The 14,883-nt window shown below is 41.3% G+C and overlaps 1 protein-coding gene across 2 annotated transcripts; it reads right to left on the bottom strand.

The window, feature by feature from the left end:
• Positions 1-64: 64 nt before the first annotated feature.
• Positions 65-7,830, bottom strand: LOC113156556 (MAGUK p55 subfamily member 3-like). 2 transcript variants are annotated; one of them, XM_026351774.1, is made up of 19 exons: positions 7,671-7,830; positions 7,210-7,328; positions 6,993-7,070; positions 6,727-6,807; positions 6,179-6,316; positions 5,793-5,874; positions 5,262-5,347; positions 5,069-5,143; positions 4,414-4,610; positions 4,279-4,325; positions 3,865-3,882; positions 3,577-3,618; positions 2,493-2,558; positions 2,142-2,300; positions 1,948-2,028; positions 1,577-1,670; positions 1,335-1,443; positions 800-919; positions 65-666 (listed from the first exon to the last, which is right to left on the bottom strand). In XM_026351774.1, the coding sequence occupies exons 1-19, from the start codon at positions 7,693-7,695 to the stop codon at positions 487-489; spliced, it is 1,797 nt and encodes a 598-aa protein (XP_026207559.1). In that variant the 5' UTR covers positions 7,696-7,830; the 3' UTR covers positions 65-486. The 2 variants fall into 2 exon arrangements, with proteins under 2 accessions (XP_026207559.1, XP_026207560.1); XM_026351775.1 differs by lacking the exon at positions 2,493-2,558 and having other exon boundaries at positions 487-666.
• Positions 7,831-14,883: the final 7,053 nt, after the last annotated feature.

Below are 14,883 nucleotides of genomic sequence, written 5' to 3' on the forward strand. Positions count from 1 at the left end.
AATACCCTTAAATTGCAGTGCCAAGAGATAATTAAACATTTAATTCAGTCAGGTAGCAGTACATCAGTTTCCAGCATAATCGGATGGTTTGCAGGTTTTACAATACATATTTGATATGGCACTTCACATTCTAACTGCTATTATGGTTGACATCTTACATAACTGATCACACAAGAGTGCAGATCTTGGACTACTACTGCTTGCTTCAAGAGCTTTGTACCACATGCTTGTTAGAGCGGTTACACTGCCATTGTACTGTTGAGATACACAGTATGTATGTCAGCTGTCATTTTACACAGGAATATAAAACAAAGACTAGCTTGACTTGGCTCACCCAGCCATCACAAACCTGTACATGTGGAATGGTTATATGGCAGTAAACACCGGGTTACTCCAGCACTTCTCTGGAAGCTCTCTGCAGATTCATCAGTCCTCACACAGCAGTTCACTTTTCCAGTTTAAAGGAGTCAGGCTCTGGTAAGCAGGCTAGCTCCTCACCCAGGACGCAGGCACCCACTGTGGCTCCATCTGCACCCTCTCCAGTAAGACTTGAAGCTCAGCTAAGGCACTGACTGGGTCCTCCTTTACCAAGACGTAGTCCACCCAATGGCCGTAGCACTTATCAATCTGCTCTGCTGACTGCTTCATTTCTAATAAATCGTCCTCCTGATCAGTATAGAAGGAAGAAGGATGAGCATGCACACAGTATTGTGGAAGCAGGACAGTATCAAGTTGAACATGTGCTCAGACACTATTTATGACAAAGCTGGTGGGAGGCAAGAGTTTTAATGTAACTCACTGTGATCCCTAAGCTGAGTGAGGAAGAGGAGCTGAGCTGTTTCCTTTGACTACTGCAGATGTGAGGCTGTACAAAGATGACGTATGGCTTGAACTCAGCTGTCCGTAATGTCTTAAGTGCCTGAATGTGGTAGGAAGAAAACACTCATTAGTTTCTTCAGGAGCTGAAAAAAGGCGTAATGTAGGTGTTACTTCATAAAAGAAAGTGATTATTCCATTACTTTTAGATCAAGTGTGTCATTCTGTGTGATATTCGAAGCCCCCCCCACCAGTTCACCATGAACAATTCTTTAGTACACCGAATCCACTTCGGTGCTTTCACTAATTGCAATCATCTCAGTGTGATAAGAAAATTAGCCGGCAGTCTAGACAGATGTGCAATTCATTATTTTATATCTGACCCTATGTCTGTACATGCTCCTGTACTAGTCACACAGTTCTTGGACGTTTATTGATTTAAATCTATGGTTACTATATTCAGTGTAAATAGTAAAACTATTGACACGATAGTGCTGTAATATCAATGTGATACTAACCTCTGGTTGCACATCCACCAGACAAACCTTGTTTTGATCCAAAATTCTGTGAATGGACTCCAAACTGGTGCCATACAGATTATCTTTGTACTCTCCATATTCAATAAACCTGCATAAACACAGCATGATTCAGAATAAGAACTATAAAGACAGAACAGATTGATAACTCATTTGAGGTTTTGGAAGGCTTCTTACGGTGTGCGTCATTCGCGGGCATGAATTAAATCATTCCTCGCACTTACTTGCCATTGTGGATGTCCGCTTCAAATGCTGCTTTAGTGATGAAGTGGTACTCCACCCCTTCTCTCTCATGAGACTTCCTGGCTCGAGTAGTGTCTTCAGGATGCAGCCAAAGAGGAAAAAAACGTTAAAAACAGAATCCTTGCCTCCATAATTGTGTAGTTTAGTGTGTATATTTACTATGCCATCAAAAATCAATGGCATTTCTACTCCAAAAAGAAAAGAGCATCACACATTCACTCATGAGAAAAACACTCTAATCCATCATGCTCAAATAAAGAACGACCATTTGTCTGGGAAAAAACTGCACACGTACTGTATTTGCAATGTGCAATATAAAAAAGAAAATGTTTGAAACAGGAGACAGACTCACGAGGCACAGCCAAACCATATCGTCGGGGATTCTCGGCGATCACCTTCTGTTTGAGTTCAGTGATGCGAGCTCCTAAGGCCCCTGTGAATACAGAACAGACAGTATGTTATTTAAATACTATTATTTAATATTTTTTTTGCCAGTTAATAGTAATTGTAGTATTTAATATCAAAAAAACACAATGTGGATCCTACCTATCAACACTATAAGGCGAGGCCTCTCACCAGGACGCAGCAAATATTGTGTTACTTCCTCATAAATCAGAAAGTCGGCGTGATTTGCATCAGGAGTATGCGGTTCTGATGATGAACTCTGGTGATCCTTCCTGAGGCGGAAACTTCTGCGCAGGCTAGCTGTGGTCCAAGACATGAAAGTGCTGATTTAAGATGGACATAGATCTATACTGTATAATAAAAACACGTTAATAAAGAACAAAGATCTTTCAAATCTGTACAGCTTGCCCTCCCTGAATAAAATCCATATCCCATCCCATTCATCAAACAACCCAAACACTGAACAACACCAGTAGAAATCAATAAGAGTACCTGAGTAAAAATCCCATGAGAAAGCATGGCCACAGAAGGCAGGGGCTGCCTTACTCTTGGGAGAAACTAAAGCTCATATTAGACCATTCATTCAACCAGCTTATAGTAAATCTCATCAACAGAAAAGAAGCCATGCATGCTGCGTCGGACTCTTCAAACACAAGCGGAGCAACTTAAGCTTGTAGCATGAAGGAGAGAGGCCTTTTGTGGATCACAAAACGAGATAAATGAGCTGGCGCGAGGCGCGTCAGAGACAGCGTGAGCAGACCATTGGCTGTAGCACAAAGCACCAAAGCCTGTCAGAGTAACAAGCACATAATCACATCGTGTGCTGGCCGCCTTTTTTTTTTTTTTTTTTTTTTTTTTTTTATAAATACAAAGCGAGGGCATGAAAAGGCACTCACAGCAAACACGCTGCCACTTATCAGTTCCCAACACATAAGCAGTTAAAGCTGAATGCCCATTTTCAAATGCAGCACAGGAATTCTAAACACTCTTCACGTTTTTCCGATCATTTAGAAATCGTGTGGTAGCCATTGGGCTGAACCTTCATTTATGTGAAATGTGACAGTGGTTGCCTTTTCTGAGTGCGTTTCAGGCGTTGATTGAAAACACTGAAAATCTCGTGTCAGATAAATAAAAAGTTTTTTTCTGGAATGGATTTTAAAGATCCAGCATCTAAATCCAAGACATGATTTGCAGAGATTTAAATGTAACCACAGACTAAAATATGTAGAATGTGTCCAACACACATATCTCATATTGAAAAATGAGTGGGGGAAAAAAACAAAACTCTAACATTACTGAATCTGAAGTGAAGTCGTATATATACATTTAGGTTTGAGAGAAAACCTCGAGTACAAATTGGTCAGATTGTTAACTGGACTGTGAGGATGTCAGATCGTTCACGCTCTTTAATCAGCTGTTATTTGGCCTCAACCAACCAATTAGATCCAAAGTAATCCACTACAAAACCTCAAGTACTGTTTAGAGTTTCTCAAAGAAGGGATGGATTAGCACACAGATTTAGCAGAAATGTGATGCTGCAGTGTTTAGTACAAAGTGATCGATCGTGCCTCCTCACCTATGTCCTTTCCGTTCACAGCACCATCACGGTCACAATCTTCTGCGGGGTGGCAAGCGGGGAAAGAAAACAGGATAAGAGGTGGGAGGAGAGGTTGATGTTGATCAGAACACATGTGGTTGAGTGCAGTTACCGACGTTAGAAGGGGCTGTGGGCATTAAAAGTGTCTCTAAAACAGGCGTGGGAGGGGGAAAAAGGGGGTGAGAGTGCACTACAATCTGTGTTTTGGGACATGTAGTGAGTCCAGGAATGAGAGATGAGCTCTAACATGAGGGTTTGTCTACATACCTCTCTCAGCACGATCATCTGAGGTTAGCAATGCAAGGAATAACACAGTATCACTGCAGAGAGCCACAGAATATTACAATAAACTGCACTATTCAACGTTTGCTGTGGAAATGTAGGATCTATAGGTGCGTTTAGAAATCCATCACCAACTTATCTGTATTCCTATATCTATATTTTACCTTTTACAATTGGATTAGGAATTGAAACCATGGATTATGTTTTTTTTTTGTTTTTTTTAAGAGATTAACATCAGATCCCCTGTTCTTCTTACATAATCCCTCTTTCTGCATCTCCTTGGCTAGATTAAATTTGACCTGGAATACAAGCTGTATCTGCAGATTAAAGCATCTTGTACATTTACGGTTGAAAGGTTAGAGGAGACCATTTGTCATTGCAAAAGGAAAACAGGCTTACATGTAGGAGTAGGGAGCGAGCCCATTTTCATCCTGTATCTCAGGCGCCTTGGAAGAAAACAAAATATTTTCCCATTTATTTCCTATTTGAATAGGGCGACTGGTATTTATATGACAGTGAGCTTGAACAGACTACCTCTCCTGGAACTGTGTGGAGGGGATGAGGGCTGCACGCAGGTTGCAGTCACCCACTCTCTTGGCCTGCCACCAGGTGGCGTCCTCTTGACTCACCACCTGAAGAATGTCCCCCCTTTTGAAGGGAAGTCCTGCCTCTTGGCACGGCGTGGCCTTGTCCTCAAAGGGCGTGTAGTCAAACAAAGCCCGAAGGTAGACCTGTTTGTGATTTTACAGAAACGTAGGACTATTATTTCAGATCTCCGATTTATGAATCTTCTTTAATTCATCCATGTTCTGCTGATTATCCACTTTGACGATGTGTATAATCATTAAAAATTATATTATTAATAATTATTGTAAAACATTGCTGGGTTCAGAAAACTGTGAAACTATGCAGACAGCAGAAACCCTGCTTACATTGAATGGATGGATATGACAGCCGTATCAATTTCCCTCATTTAACTCTCAGCTAGAAACCAAATAAGCTTATTCCAACAAATCCTTTAATACATTTATCAGGGGATCAATTCTGCTGTTCCCACTGAGATTACCCAATGACAATACATGTCTCATTTGGCAGATTATAAATCAATCAGTTATATAGAAACACTGTTTGGAGGAGAAAGTTTCTGTTGACTCTTTCTGAAGAAAACAAACTGGCTCTAAGTTCTCACCCTGCTTTCCTTCAGTTTGTCGTCCTCTACGACAGCCGGGATGATTTTCAGGGTGATGGAGCCTTGTGACTGCGACTGATCAAAAACATTAATTAAGCATTATCGTTCTCCACTGCATCCTCAGTAGTTACTGATGGTTTATCATAGCGGTTTCAGAACTAATAATCCCACATGAAAAAGCTTGTTTCCTCACCAGAATCTGGCTAATTTCATCGGGCCTTTTGTGGGTTATTAAGTTTCCGTTGACCTCTCGAAGCTCATCCCCTACATGCACCAGACCTGAAACCACAAACACACGCACCCACCAAACACATCTAGTGAAAACAGGTCTAATAGCCAATGAAAACAAAGCAAAGGTATGTGTATGAGTGTGAGCAGCTCAGATGTCAACGATTTTTTTCCTATTGGTGTGAAGTCCTAACCTCTCCATGGCAACAGTAATGTGCAGCCCTTTTTGTAATCTCAAAATATGCAATCTCGTGGCACTAATCCCAAGCATTTGATCTCTGTAAACGGTGCGTGGGGTTACACAACATAATCTCCTCACTTCTCTGTCAGTATGTCGGTAGTGATAAGAAAGTCCTGTTTGTGGGACTTCAGCATATGAAAGGAACAGAGGTGATTCTTGAACTGCAGTCAAATTTTTTTCTCGCAGTGCTTCGCTGCAGCCAGGACACTGTCATCTGCATTATGATTTCTGTTTTATGAACACTGCTTGTCTTACCGCTGCGGTCCGCTGCCCCTCCCCTCATGATTCTGGCCACAATTACAGCTCCCGACGCTTCATCTCTCCGAATGGTTGCTCCCTGGTGGGAAAGGCCCAACAATAAATCAGATCTCGAAACATAGAGCCAATCTTCACGTCACTGTGTTAACAGAGTCCTCTGACGGTCTGGTAAAAGCTGCTTCTCATGCGTAGGTGGCTTTCGCCAAAACTCTGGTGATAAATTGGTTTCTTTTATTTGTCCTCTGCTTGAAGGACTTCCTTGAGAATAGTTTTTATAGCATCACAAAGTGAAACACACACACACACACACACACACACACACACACACACACACACTGAAGTCTCTAATGCTAAAGGAGAGAGCAGATTGCTTTTCCTCTCACCAGTGGCTCCTTGTTCTTCACCAGACGGACAATCTTCACCGACTCTTCCTCCAGGTCGTCGTCGAGATCGTCCGGCAGCGGTGGGAGCACTGGGTCAAAGTTTTTTTGAGCCACTGTGTCGTGGGCTGACAGCACCGCCTGCATAAACCATTTACAAAATGACACAGGAAAAAAAGCTTGAACACCAACAAACCTAAGTTTGCATTGCATTTGGTACCATGATACCAGAAGCGTTTAAAAATAGCACGTCCTTCACTGGCTGGTTTGTAAATGAACGTTCAGGTTTCATGTCTCGCCAGAAAGCCAATAAATTAAACATAATCACTTGATAAGAGCAATTAAGCAGCCTGTCTGCATCTGAGGGACAGAACAGCTCTGGTGCTGGTTTTGTGTGAGAGATGATTAACTTAGAGAAAATTCATAGCAACTCAAGGTGGAAATTACTGACAACCAGTGGCATTAAAGAGATAATACCTCAGAAGCAATGAGAGGGCGTCTGGTCAAAAGGAGATATGCACTTAAGCCTTTACTGATTTGTGTGTGTTTACCTTGAGATGAGGCGTGCTCAGCAGGAGAAGCAGCTCTCTCTCATCCTCGTCCAGCGGTCCACTCTGAAGCTCCTCTGCCAGCTGATGGTTTGAATCAGAAAATCACAGCTTACAACATTTTGATATATTTTAAGCAGAGCACAGTATCAAGTCTACCACATCGCTTTATAAACAACTTTTGCTGCATTGTCGTACATGTCTATTCACACTAAATTAAAATTTTCTTCTTTAGTCTGACATTCAAATGCTAAAGGCAATGCACCTACATCTTCTGCCAGACAGGAGGCGCTGTGCAGGACTGGAGTAGGGTTCTGTTTCTCATACTGCTTCAGTTTGTCGTGGATCTGTGATGTACAACAAATAGAATCAAAGACAGAGCAAATAATTACAAAACAGATGCATAAAATGGAAAGTACAATGTGGTACAGTTGTAATTTAGTACACAACGTGAGTTAATTCTGGGATGCACAATATCAGCCACACCTTCATCAGGTAACCAAGGCTTCTCTCGCTGAAGACATCTTTGAGGAAGACCAGGTCTTCCTTGTGGTCGGCATCAGGGTGGAGCTGAGAGGTGAGCAGGGCTAAAGTCTCATGCAGCCCTAATTTTCAATAAACCAGGACATGTTTTAATCATCTGTCCAATTTATTTCTATCTTAATCTATTAAATCAGGGCACTGTTGATACTGATAAATAAACACACTTTCATATCTATTGGAAACATTTTTCATCTTTCCGTGTAGGTATCTTAACAGGATAATCATTGTTCAGATATCTACAGATACTGGTTTGGCATCAGTGTCAATTACAATAAAAGCCCTAAATTGTTCTCTTTGTGTCTTTGTTCAACCACCACTAATGCATGCTTGATATATTAACACGTGCATTATTTATAGGCACCAGACAGAATGAACAAGTAGCATGAACATATGTTTGGCTGTACCTGTGCTTGCAGACACAATGGGCATGGCTTAATTCAGCCAGCGGAGGCAGGAGGGTGCAGAGAGGGGGAGAACGGGGAGAACTGGGAGGGAGAACAAAGGCGGTCAACTCAGCCTCCCTGTTCCGCTTCCTTCTGGTCCTGATGTATGATGAAAAATGACGCTGAGCTGAGAATGAAAACAGAAAAATAATGGTTAAAAAAATATATTCACTAATTTTGAAACAACACACATTTTAAAACAAGATGAATCAGTTTCCTGCCTAAAAAGTCCAAGGTTGTCATCACAAACACTGACCACAATAGAGCTCACTGTGAGGTTATACAAAATGATTTCAGCACGTAAAAGGATACAAATTAAAACCACTAATAAATGTGGATATGTTTTATATCATTAGAGCCCACATCCAAAGATCCATCCACAGATATTAGATTAAAGAGAGTCCATTTAAAATTAGACTTAATTTCTTAATTAATTAACTTCCTTCACTGTGCACCAAATCTAAAATGTGGATGACAGGTGATCACAGTCAGCGGATGTCAAATTTCAGTATGCAACACAGACTTTAAGTGCAAGCAGGAAGCTACAGGATCTTCCACCTTGTTTGTCATCATGGCAACGCTATGATAGTAGCCTCTGTCTCTCAATACGCCTTTTTCACTACCATGATATAATTTACACTGGGGTTTCCCCCCTCCCCCCACCATCAGGATCTTAGTATCAAAATCCATCCTGTGCCCAGTTGTAGCTTCTTGGCTTTATGAAGATTAGCTACTGCTTGTCTAATTTTTATTATTGCAAATTAAACATCTTTAGTTTCTTTGACTGAGAAACTGAGTTCTGGGAAACTGATATGTGAAAATAATAAAAAGTTAGGAGTCATTTTGAAGACATTGGTAGAAATCATGACTCAAACTATCCGTCTTCGATTTAAATTCAGCAGCATCACATTATTGTGTGTCTGTATTTTAAAACATCGTTTTGCAAAAGAGGAACACATCACAGAAATGGCTGTTATGTGTGATAAAAGTGTCTCTTCAACATGAGGGCATCACGTGTTCACAGTGTTTAAACATTTTCCTCCACAGCTATCAGTATCAAGTCACAGTGCGCGCTGGTTAGATCGTCATCAAGGTTCTAATTAACAGTCCCTGCAGTGGTACATTGGGTGAAGCAGCAGTATATTCTTACAGCCCACCTGCTATACACTGGCTCTAACCTTATAAGTGCTCCTGGTACTGCTGACTGTGTAGGTGGGAGGATGAAACACTGTTCTGTGCACCAGAAAGCCCAGCAACTGCAGCAATGTACCAAAACGTACTTGTTGCATTCAAGAGAGCACCTGTGCATTACATCAAATTATATACCAGCAAACTCTGTCTAACAGCACCTTATCAATAATGTATAGATTCCAGTACTAAGCCCTTAATTTCCCTGCAAAGCTTGACAGAACAAAGCAGTTGGGCCAACTCTCTAAACGGGAAACGATGAATTTTTACATCATAAAGTAAAGACCATATGCTGCATAAGGTACAATATGGTACAATAAATCCATCTGCAGTCCTGAAAATATATGCCATCATTGAGAAAAGTAATACTGGTTTAAGATAAATATGAATTAGTCAGAGATACAAACAACTGGCTTGACTGAATCTGTGTGGAGCAGACGTCACCGTCTATGAAAAACCAGCGCAAAGTCAAAGTCTGATTAAAAAGTTCAGATCAAAAGATCAAAAATTTATCTGGTAGTGTTTTCTGCCAACTTCCAAAGCAGATAAAATCGATCTGAATTATTGGTTATACACTTACAATCACCATAAAAACATCCCTGATGGTAATAAAAGCCTGAAGCACCTTATCAGGATGCTGTTAACATAGCAAGCTGTCAAACCATAATCAAATCAAATTACTGTTAAGACTTTTTTTTATGTTACTGTTGATAATGTTCACATAAAGTCATTGTGATGAAGGGTTTGTATACGCATGCAACTTTATCCAAGCTGATGAAAAGAGTCACTCATCGTGTAGTTTCTCTGTGATCTTATGTCACGTATCCCATACACTATTTCACCAAAACGGTAATTGACTATTGTCTTAAGTAAATTATTTGTCATACTGTCACTTCATTGTCACATTTTCCCCTGGCAAAAACACAACAGCTGACTGAAGTCAGGATGGAGCTGTGCCAAAAATCAACAACAACAGCCCGGCACAAACAGACCATCGTTTAGCTGGTGACAAGTGTTCATAAAGCCCAGGTTAGAGCCATATTTAAGTGTAAAGCACTTAATTGTGCTTCAGACTGAACAGCGTTGATGATAAACAACCTTGTTAAGCTGCTCTGAAGTGCTATTTCACATTATAATTGACTGTATGTTCCGTGTTGCCGTTTTATTCCACCAGTAGCACATAAATGCTGTTGGCATCATTACAAACCTTTAAGAATTAAATTAGCTTCAATACAACTTGCTGGAAAATAAACACATCTGTGCTTTTTTCCCCTAAATTTCATCCAGTATCGTAGCATTTCATCATTTAAAGGAACAGTTCGACATCCTGGGAAGAAACATGCCAGATTCCAGCTTTAACATAGCGACACTCATCTCATGTAAGCCTATTTTTAAAGCATATTTTCTATTTTCTATGTTTTTCTGCATCCTTCTGTGTCTTGTAATTACCCGCCATCTATGCAGGATCACTGCTGGATTGACATGACTCTTGACATCTCTCCACGAGTGCCCCCTCAATCAGGCATCGATAATAATACTCCCAGATTGATTCGGTCTAATGCTGCCCCACCATCAGCCTGTCTGTCCTTTCATTCATTTGCTCAGCAGGGCATTGACAAAGTAGCCCTTTTAAAAAATCCATTGTGCACATTATCAGATGAGAAAGGCACTTTGCCAAACATACCGATTAATACATACAAAAGCGCACTTACATGTACTGTATACTTTGTTATATATGTGTGTGATTCACAGTGAATAGTTGGTGATGCTGGTTTGTACCAGGAGGTTACATTTCACACGAAACATTACTTTAAAATGAAAGATTGGGCAGTAGTTAATAGTTTACTCATTGAAAAACCAGTTCTTTAAAAAATAAATAACTAATTTGAAGAAACCTCAATGCTACATCTGGAATTATTATTGAAAGTTCAGATTAAAAACTTGCAAACTGCAATTTTCTTATTTTGCAATGCAAGTCTGCTTTGTTTTCACCCTCTGTTGGCCATTAGTCAACCCCCTCCACTGAGAAAACTGAATGCAAACCACAAAGCAAAATGTTCTGGGGTAAAACGTCCTCTCCCTCGTTCTCCTGTGTTCCCCCGCTTTCATTCATCCCTCTCATTCCTGACCTTCTTTCTCTCCGTCTCTTCTCCATCCAACTCTGTCTAATTACAAGAGGCTGACAGGAGCGTGGAGCTATGTTTCCTTTTTATTTTCTTCCTCTCATCAACTCAGTGAGTCTAAATGCGTACCAGCCATATGTTGGTATTAAATCAATGCAATGAAGCGAACTGGAAAAGACTGGAGATCAGGCAAGGCGCTGAATGGAGCACGGATGTGTCCGAGACTGAAAAGCTTTTAGTTAGCAGTAAATATTTTTCGTAAAAATAATTTGCCGCTTTGAGAATATTTCAGTACAGTTTCTTGGCTGGGAGCTTATTTGGAAACAGTCAGGTTACTGCTTCAAGCCAAAAAAAAAAAAAAAAAAAAAGTTCCCAAAATTGTGCGGTTTTGAGCTCAGACAAACGATATTTAAGAATTCATTAGTGAGCTGAGCTGGTAGACCAAATTAGAAGTAGACTTTTAGAATAACAGTATAAACCCAGAATACAAGCTTTGATGCCACCTGACTAATCCTCAATCAGGTTTATTAATTACTGTTTCACGCCGTGCCATTTTACAGCATTTCCACACAGACTTTATTTTAAGATAAATAATTCATCATTAGCCGACTCCCATTGGCAAGCTGTCTCCTCAATAGTCTGTCCACGTCTTATTAGAAGTAGAAGCTGCTCAAGGACACTTCAACAAACAGTTTGAAGATTATACTGAAAACTCTTACTTACAGTTCTGACCTTGTCCAGCTCGCCGTTATTGGGCGCTGCATAGATTCAGCTGAGATGAAGATAGATTACTTCACACAGGCTCAACCTGACAGTGCCTTCACGGCACCACGTTTGTTTTTTGCTGTTTTGTTATGGTTTTTTTAAATTTCCTATGTTTCTACTGTTACCAGCTGGGGCTCTCGACTGCTCTTCCTGACCCAGATATCATGTATCATGGAGCGCTGAGCTTTACGAATCCCATCCTACTACTCAACTAGTAGTGGGACTGGACACAATCTACAATTATCACAACCGCTGTAGTTTATTACACTGACATGGTTTGAGCAGAGCTTAACCTTATGTCACGGTCTTGTCACACACAAACATGCACGCCACCTGTTTGTCTGACTCATTTTCTGTTGGACGGATCCCGAGAGCGAGACAGATAGGGGCGAGGTCGCCAACACACTGCTAACGCCATCTGCCCACCCCTCTGTATATACAGTATGTGTGTGTGTGTGTGTGTGTAGTCCACCCACCACCTATGATGTCACCCACAGGGCTGATCTGACGTGTCTGGATACGGCAAAATTCATTCAATATCATTTTGCAAAACATCGCCTGCTGTACATGATCAGAGTATACATTTATACTCTGATAATGCCACAAAGGATTTACAGTGTGTTCTCTGTTGGTTTTACATAATGGTAAAACAGTATTATGCTGCTATTATAGAGTGTGCATCCCAAAGAGAGGTGAAATCCATCTGTACTCATAAAAAACCTGAAGTGATGTCTTTAAATATATATTTTGCTTAACCCAGTCCAAACCTCAAAGATACATTATGAAAAAGAAAGTTAACATGTTCTCTGAAGCTGGAATCAGATAATGTTTGGGGTTTTTTTGTTTTTTTTTCCAGCTCTGCTTGTGGAGAAGAACCCGAAACTAATTATCTCACACAACAGAAATGGTGTGTGGGTCTTATATGGGAAAGAAGACATCTGCCTTTTCTGTTCCAAAATCTGTTTGATGTTAACATTAGAAAATAACTCTTCAAAAGAGAATTCGGTCTCGGTCTTGCAATACAATTAAGCTTTCGGCCCCGGTACCTCGAGATACAGTTTTGATTGTAATTGCATGGAAGTGCTGGAGATAAAATAAAATGCAGCGCAGAGGAGGTCAGAAGCCAGATGGCTCCAAAGAGGCTTATAAGAAGAACATGATTTGAAAACACCTCCAACGCGCCCACTCTGAGACACAGCATGACAAAGAATCAGCAGTGTCAGGATATTGAATTGGGACGTGGTGGTACGGAAAGGAAACCCACATATGTGTGAGGCAATTTGAGTTTTTACAACCAAGCCACTGGTACTGATTTAGTGACAGTGGAGGACCTAGACATGATGGTTGATAAAGTGCCAGTCTGGCTGGTAGGGAGCCAAAATGCAGAGGCTTTTGACTGGTGGCTGACGTTAAACTCCCACTGAGCTCATAATGATAAGTGTAAATGCTTAGAAAAACGAGTGTAAGAGGGGACACATGGACGGATTATGAGACATGGCCCCCTGGGTACAAACATGTTGCTGGCCTCTGCCCACCCGACATAAGCGCAATCCGCCCTAAGTGAACGACTACGGATGACTACAAACTGCAAATGACGGTTGTTTTTGCATCTCACTGAGGCCCGTTTATCTCTAGTTTACCTCTTTGCATCACACTGGGTTGTGTGTGTGTGTGTGTGTGTGTGTGTATGAGGTCTTTTCCATCACTTTGCAGCTCTTTGGGGTAATTGCATGTGCCTCTCAGTACTCTGCTCCAGTCTCTCTTCTCTTGGAATTTTGCATTTTCATTTTTATCTATTTAAAGTCGTTTTGCATTCGTTTGAGTTTCTTGTCGCTTTGCAGCTTTTTGTTTTGCCTTTTCTTTTAATTAGAAGACTTTGAAACTGACTGAGTCTTAACTTTTGGTCCAAACAGAAGCTCTGACTCAGGACAAAGAGAAAACACATCATGTTTTTTTTTTTAATAAGCCATTTCCTCTTAATCACTTTTCATATTGAAAAACAACTTCACTTCATTTTCACCCAAATCCTCAGATTCTAATCACACCAATCGTCTCCAGACACCGATTCGAACATTTCAACCTTCACTCTTTGTTCACTGAAGCCACGGTGCGTGACCCTGACCTTCACTGAAGCGCTTTGCTTCTCCTGAAGGCCAATAAAGCCATAAAACTAAATCTATCCCGGGCTGCAGTAAAGCGTGACCAAAACATCAGCCATCGACCACTAGTCACTGACATGACATGACATGACTGATAACTGTGCTGTGTTAGTGTTTATCAGCTTTTGTTCACAGGCATTCATCCTCCAACCTATTCTAACATATGGACAATTCCAGGTGATGCACACCCCTCATTCACATGCAGCTCAGTCAAAGGCAAACACATGGCTGCTCACACATGTGTTTAGAAACCATATTTTATTACAAGCCTCAGAACTAAGTATGAATGTAATGGAGATTTTGCACAGACAGACTAAGCTCCTCCATCATCTCAGTGTAAATTAGGACTAAATGATGATGATGATGCTTCTTGATCTCTCTCTCTCTCACACACACGCACGCACACGCATGCACAGTGAATGATGCACAGGTAAGTCAGTGCACAGTAAGAAAGAAAGCATCCTTGCCTTGCGGAGGCTCCTCTCAGCGTGCGTCTTCCTCCCTCTTGTCTGCGCCTCTCCTGGTAAAACGCCACTCTTCCTCCTTTGGAGAATCTCTCCCTTGTTTTCTTTCTTCGCGGATTTGTCTCCCACCGACTGGCCCACGTCAGGTTTTCTTTCTTTCTCCTCCTCATCCAATCTACAGCTCAACCACACGCCCCCCTCCCTTCCCCCTCTGTCTGTCTGTCTGTCTGTCTCTCGCCCTCCACTCTCTCAGCGCTGCCTTCAAGTGCTCCTCGTAAATCTCTACATCCAGGATTCTCGTGTTCCAGGTTGTGGGCGACTGTAGTCAATGCAGAGACACAGCACTGCTATTTTTTCCCCCAACCATCCGGTTGGCTGAACACACCTGATCCAGGTGATCAACGGTGGGAGGGACGCAGAGAGCTGGAAAACAAACAGGGCTGTGGCTCTCTAGGACCCTGGCTGCTTACCCCTG

This window comes from Anabas testudineus, chromosome 19, assembly GCF_900324465.2.
Source record: "Anabas testudineus chromosome 19, fAnaTes1.2, whole genome shotgun sequence".
Lineage (NCBI taxonomy): Eukaryota > Metazoa > Chordata > Actinopteri > Anabantiformes > Anabantidae > Anabas > Anabas testudineus.

Coding starts and splice junctions, on each gene's coding strand:
- LOC113156556 (XM_026351774.1), bottom strand. CDS start 7,695: ATGCCCATTGTGTCTGCAAGCACAG. Junction 7,329..7,670: donor CATTGTGTCTGCAAGCACAG/GTACAGCCAAAC, acceptor ATTGAAAATTAG/GGCTGCATGAGACTTTAGCC. Junction 4,611..5,068: donor ACAAACTGAAGGAAAGCAGG/GTGAGAACTTAG, acceptor AATCACAAACAG/GTCTACCTTCGGGCTTTGTT.